Source organism: Salvelinus sp. IW2-2015, linkage group LG4p (assembly GCF_002910315.2).
Source record: "Salvelinus sp. IW2-2015 linkage group LG4p, ASM291031v2, whole genome shotgun sequence".
Classification (NCBI taxonomy): Eukaryota; Metazoa; Chordata; class Actinopteri; order Salmoniformes; family Salmonidae; genus Salvelinus; species Salvelinus sp. IW2-2015.
Genome location: NC_036841.1, coordinates 3,253,961 through 3,260,649, shown reverse-complemented (window position 1 = coordinate 3,260,649; position 6,689 = coordinate 3,253,961). Strand labels below are relative to the sequence as shown.

The 6,689-nt window shown below is 39.4% G+C and overlaps 1 protein-coding gene across 2 annotated transcripts; it reads right to left on the bottom strand.

The window, feature by feature from the left end:
* Positions 1-437: 437 nt before the first annotated feature.
* Positions 438-5,951, bottom strand: LOC111958937 (P2X purinoceptor 5-like). Of its 2 annotated transcripts, none has more exons than XM_023980331.2 (14): positions 5,783-5,951; positions 5,388-5,559; positions 4,983-5,133; positions 3,294-3,365; positions 3,083-3,158; positions 2,884-2,980; positions 2,607-2,702; positions 2,225-2,366; positions 1,897-2,027; positions 1,706-1,799; positions 1,533-1,598; positions 1,156-1,241; positions 778-1,021; positions 438-696 (listed from the first exon to the last, which is right to left on the bottom strand). In XM_023980331.2, the coding sequence occupies exons 2-13, from the start codon at positions 5,534-5,536 to the stop codon at positions 955-957; spliced, it is 1,227 nt and encodes a 408-aa protein (XP_023836099.1). In that variant the 5' UTR covers positions 5,537-5,559; positions 5,783-5,951; the 3' UTR covers positions 438-696; positions 778-954. The 2 variants fall into 2 exon arrangements, with proteins under 2 accessions (XP_023836099.1, XP_023836089.1); XM_023980321.2 differs by having other exon boundaries at positions 778-1,024; positions 5,783-5,942.
* Positions 5,952-6,689: the final 738 nt, after the last annotated feature.

Sequence of the window (6,689 nt, the reverse complement as noted above, 5' to 3'; positions counted from 1 at the left end):
AATAACACAAGAATAGTTTCTACAGAGGAAGCCTATATGCTGTCACGCATGAGGTCGAGTTTAATTCCATAAGGAGTGGCACTTTCAGCGAGTCGAAGGAACCAGAAAACATCCGGTTTAAGGAGAACGGCCCACTTTTGGACGTGCGCCTCGCTGTTTACAGTCCCGGTGAACAATAGCAGATGCCTATAGATCAGTGGAAGCTGGTGAGGGGAGGACAAGTCATAATAATGGCTGGAACAGAGCAAATGGAATGGCATCAAAACCATGTGTTTGATGTACTTTGAAGAGTTGCAAGATTGAATCCCGAGTGACAAGTACAAATCTGTCGTTCTGCCCTGAACAAGGCAGTTAACCACTGTTCCTAGGCCGTCATTGAAAAATAAGCATCTGGTGCAGTGTAGGCTGCTGCCATGGGTGCTTAAACCTTCAGGTGATAGGTCAGTGAGCTGCTGCCATGGTGTTAAACCTCAGGTGATAGGTCAGAGAGCTGCTGGCATGGTGTTAAACCTCTCAGGTGATAGGTCAGTGAGCTGCTGCCATGGTGTTAAACCTCAGGTGATAGGTCAGAGAGCTGCTGGCATGGTGTTAAACCTCAGGTGATGGTCAGTGAGCTGCTGCCATGGTGTTAAACCTCAGTGATAGGTCAGAGAGCTGCTGGCATGGTGTTAAACCTCAGGTGATAGGTCAGTGAGCCTGCCATGTGTTTAAACCTCAGGTGAGTTGGGTCACGAGAGCTGCTGGCATGGTGTTAAACCTCAGTGATGGTCAGTGAGCGGCTGTCATGGTGCTAAACCTCAGGTGAATGGTCAGTGAGCCGCTGCCATGGTGTTAAACCTCAGGCGATGGGTCAGTGAGCTGCTGCCATGGTGTTAATCCTCAGGTGATAGGTCAGTGAGCTGCTGCCATGGTGTTAAACCTCAGGTGATAGGTCAGAGAGCTGCTGCCATGGTGTTAATCCTCAGGCGATGGGTCAGTGAGCTGCTGCTCTTCTGGGGTTTGTTTTATATCCTCTGTAGTACTGCTACGGTAAAATGGGAGAGTGAAAAATAACATTACATTTTAAAACAAGAGTCTCTCTTAATCTCCATTACCAGAAAAAAATATTTCCAAATGTCTTGAAACTCAGACAAATATTTATTGTAAATGCCGTACTTCTTCACATTTTCAAACTTCCAGTCCTTATAGAACTCCCTATTTTTCATCAGGTAGAGAAGAATCCAGTCACAGAACCAGGCCCCCTACAACAAAATGAGATCCATTCACAAATATAATATAATCTTATATAATAAAATATACAGAATATAGTATATACCTGTATTGCAGAGGAGGCTGGTGGGAGGAGCTATAGGAAGACGGGCTCATTGTAATGTGTTGAATGGAATAAATGAAACAGATACCATTCAATTTATTCCATTACAACCATTACAATGAGCCCGTCCTCCTATAGCTCCTCCCACCAGCCTCCTCGGCTGTACTGAAGTCCATAAGTRTAGCCTATACAAATGTAATCTTTAAAAAATAATACTTACACCACCAATACAAGCTAGTCCTGAGCCTATATGGATAATGGTGGGGATGATACAGAACTTTCCAGCCTGTAGTAGAAAATAGAAGGAAGTAACAATAAGGGAATCAAAACATCAGGAAACAAAATAGATGCATTTATCCTAAAAAGCCATTGAATAATACATATTTCTCATACCTTCCCATGCACCATAATGTTGATGCGTATACCAAACACTTTGAAATGTGTTCGGTAGCTTTCTCCAGACTCAGTTTTAAAATAGCGAGCATGCCTGTTATGAGAGTACCAAAGATGTGGAAGATTAAAGTATGACTTCAAATTAAATATTATGCGTCAACTTCTTGTGTGTGTGTGTGTGTGTGTGTCACCTGAAGTTGAATCCTGAGGACTCTCTGGACACATTAACGTCAATGCGAGTAAAGTTGTACCGTGGCTTGCACTCTGAGTGATCTCTGTCAAGGTCACACTCCCACCCAATCAGAATTCCAATTAAACCACCCTGGGGGGGGAGAGAATTGATAGCAAAATGCTATATTATTTACATTATTTATGTATTTTGWTGGTGGCTTACTCTTTGATGGTATGGACATCATACAGAGTGTCCATTTAACTGCTTAAGGTAATTGAAAACATCATCGTCATCAACATCATCATCAATAACAACAACAAATAAACTTTGAAATTGTGAAAACTGACCTTCAAAACCATGTCCTGAAAGCTGTGTCCAGTCTGGTTAACAATGTCTCCCAGACGGAATATGGGGCAGTAGGGTTCAAGAGCCTCATCGTAGCGACATTTCTTCAGATGGAATTTATCAGCCGTGTCCTGAACGTTGGCCCTGATAATTGGGTGAAACATTTCAAAGTTCAAAGTTTTTATTTATCAAAATGCAGACAGCAAACACTTTCTGAAATACGTAATATTAACAGATTAAAAGACTCCAGCTCCAGTTTATACATTTAAACATTAAAAGAAAACTCTGGCAGAAAACCATCTGCCTGTCAATTTTTAATATAGATGTTAATATAGATGTTAATATAATATAGATTTTAATATAATGTTAATATAGACAACTTACTTTGAGAAACTGAATTTGGGAAATCGGATGACATTTTTTATGTAGATGGTGAAGTTTTCAGCTTCTCTTAACATATTCTTGTGTTTATGTCTATCCCTGAAGGATTAAAAGGGAAGGAAGATTACTACTGCGGACACATGCTCATGCGTGTGTGTGCATGTATGTGCCTGTGTGTGTGTGTATGTGGTTGTGTGTGTTCATGCATGTGTGTTTATGAGTGTGTATGTATGTGTGTGTGTTTGTGGCTACGAAAGTGAAAGTGTGTGAGTGCACTTACTGTGGTTGGCATCTTCTCTCAACGGGGCACCAGCTATATATCTCACATGTACCATTGGATTTCCCATTGTCTCTCAAGCAGCGGCCTGTCCTAACTCCTACAGAAAATTATATTTCACAGTATGTTTGTGAGGAGACAGTATATGTAATTTCTCGTTTCAATTTGTTTGAATTCAATTTGAGTTTTCAAAGATTCCTACCATGGCCAGCTACCACCAACTCTCCCTCTGCACAGTCTTCATCTCCCTTACAGTGGCCATCTGGCACATTGGGGCTCTGTGAAACAATACCACACAAACTAGTATGGTTTAACAAATACAGACCAAATACGGACCAAATACAGAGTATATTGCCGTTTTAAAAGGGTGATTAAAGGTGACAACATAAATAAATAAAAGGGAATTTCCTTACCTCAGCACAGTTGCCCAACTTCTGGTTTGGGGTCTCTATAAAATTGGTAACAATGAAAAAAACTGCTTCCCCCTATAGGAAAAAATAAAGGGGTGTTAAACCAGCCTGATATCAACTGATAAGCGTAAGTGTGGCACGCATTTGCAGAAAGATGTGCATCACGAGACGTGACACATAAGTCAATACATTGCATTCAATCAGCTTTAATATTGCAGATAGATTGTCGCTTCCATCAATGTAATTGTCTGCATCATTTCCAATCCCCCTTATTGTTTTGTAAATATACTATACAGTACCAGTCAAAAGTTTGGACACACCTACTCATTCAAGTTTTTTGGGGGGGTTTGAGATGGTTTGGGATGAGTTGGAACGCAGAGTGAAGGAAAAGCAGCCAACAAGTGCTCAGCATATGTGGGAACTCCTTCAAGACTGTTGGAAAAGCATTCCAGGTGAAGCTGGTTGAGCAAATGCCAAGACTGTGCAAAGCTGTCATCAAGACAAAAGGTGGTTACTTTGTAGAATCTCAGATATATTTTGATTTGTTTAACACTTTTTTGGTTACTACATGATTCCATATGTGTTATTTCATAGTTTTTATGTCTTCACTATTATTCTACAATGTAGAAAATCTTAATGTTTCCAGCTACAATAGTCATTTACAACATTAACAATGTCTACACTGTATTTCTGATCAATTTGATGTTATTTTAATGGACAAAAAATTAGCTTTTCTTTCAAAAACAAGGGCATTTCTAACTGACCCAAACTTTTGAACGGTAGTGTATATGTTTTCCTTTATTATTTTCCCCTAACCCTACCACCCCTCCCCTAATTTGAGTAAACTAATGGACAACGACACTTAGGCTTCTACTTCCAGCTTATACAGTACATATTATATACATTTACCTTGACCAATATCTTTTTCAAAAGCATCCCAGACTGATGCTTATCAATAATACCATGTTAATTAAACCAGTTAAACAGGGCTGTCCTTTATCTCCTTTTTGTTCTACACAGTGGCTCCAGTTACACATTTTCTGGAAGCCTCATCACGATAGCTAAAAATCTGAAGCTTCATACCTTCATATCAAGAAGATCTAAATGCATATTCCCATGAAATTGACTGAGATGCTGCATGGACATTTCACTATTCATGACTGACAGTGAGAAATGTGAAGGGAGGGTTACCACAAAAATGTGTGTGCAAAGGCACAGAAACACATTCTACAAATGTGAAAGCAATTTTTTGCTCTGACGATGAGCCTTCTGGGGGCGAGGGACGGGGACGCAACAGGATGGTTACATTCAGAACCGCAGCCTCAGCCTTTATTATATTTAAGCAATAAGGCCCGCGGAGTTGTGGTATATGGCCAATATACCACGGCTAAGGGCTGTTCTTATGCACGACACAAAGCGGAATGCCTGGATAAGGCCACTAGCCGTGGTATATTGGCCATATAACACAAACCCCCTCTGAGGTGCCTTATTGCAATCATAAACTGGTTACCAATGTAATTAGAACAGTAAAAATATATATTTTTTGTCATACCCGTGGTATACGGTCTGATACACCAATCAACATTCCGTTTAAAATGATATTTATTCTAGCAGTCAGGCACAGTGGATGAGATAGATCTTACTTCTAACATTAACATCAAATTACTTAAAGGGGATTGTGGTTAGTCTGACCTGAGGTGGAATGACATAGTCCACAGGTCCCCACACCATCCGTCCGGACTCTGATGTGTTGGTGACCGCCACTCCCTTCAGTTTGGTCATCACAGCACTCTGGATAGATTCCTCTTTGGTCTGGTAGGACTTCTTGCTCAGGAATACATACCTGTGTAGACCAGGAGGACAATATACTGTAGCTATCTCAATGGGGATAATCTGCTTAAAACTTGGAAAAAGTAGAGGTTACTGTCTGACAGGGGTTTAAAATATCGGTTGCAATATATTTTTACATGTTAAGTTTCTGTGAACTACAAATAGATGGACTAGAATGTATTTCATCAATAACATTTCATATGCCTTTAGACTGTTATAAGGGCATATATCTTGAAAATGTGGAAAGGTATTTGTTGAGACCCTTACCCAACAAGGTATCCAATGATGGATAATTGTATAACTCTGTACAAACTGCCGACTCTCTTGCTTCCTACAATGATGAATTTTCCTGTCTTGTAGTCAAGATAGGAAAGCACATTCAAAAGAACTTTGCTTTTCCAGCTATTGGAAGCCATCCCACGGTGAAGATACTGTAAATCTGAAGACAACAGTCAGTTGGTTATACAGCCTCTACAACCGTTGAACCCACAGAAGCCATCACAGTCCAGTACTTGACCAGAGCAAATAAACTACTTTGGCAAACGTTCTGTTGATTTCAGCGTAATTTCAGTGTGCTAGTGTAACACTCATTATATTCAATATATATATTCAAACTCGCATTAAAAAATATTAGTAAATGAGATCATAGTTTAGTTTCTTACCCTGGTCTACGAGATTATTGAAATCTGGATTCAAGTTCAAATCTTGTCTCTACCCATCAGCTTTTATACGAATAACAATGTAATGATGACATTGTTTCCCTAGGTCATATTTCAATTCAGCCAATGAGTTTCAAGGGGCATGGATTTTAAATCTTCTGAAGAGACAGTTTGTGCATATATTAACAACAAAAAGCATTCAGTTGACAACCAGTTGTCCAATAGGGGGAGGGATTAACAGCACACTGTAGAGCAGAGTGATTTACAAGAAATGTGTGGCAGACTTAGAACAAATCACAGGATGTAGATGTGCATCTGCAGGTCACAGGTGCAAGTTGATGCAACATTTTCCCACATCCTATGATGTTCTGTACAAAACAACAGTACACAATAGAATGTAAATGATTTCTGCTTTTGCATGAGACCCACGTTTTGAAAGGCAGGGATGCTTTTGTTACTGGTTTTACTGGCGATGACATGGAGGGGAAACATGAGTAAGTAAGATGTGAATAACAGATCAGTAGGCCTATGTGTGGGTTTCAATCCGAGGCGAAGATGTCAAAGCTGTCAACAGTTTGCAAAATGTAAAAAGTTTGAAGTATGTAACTTCACCACAAGGTCACAGGTCTAGGTTATTATTTCCGTTTTTAATATAGTGAAGAAAAGCCTTGCTCTATGTTCTCACTCATCAATCGCAAAATAAAAAAATACACTTTAACAGCAGCTGAGACTTTATTTAACCTTTTTACAAAGCATGTTGAGATTTATAACAGGAAAATCATGTTTTGCTTTCAAGATAATATTTTTTATTAGTTCTTTAGAGCAAACATTTTAAAACAAAAACGTTGAGGCAATTTACACCAAGGTAAACATAAATGTATAGTAGAAATATGTGTAATATTTTATAGGA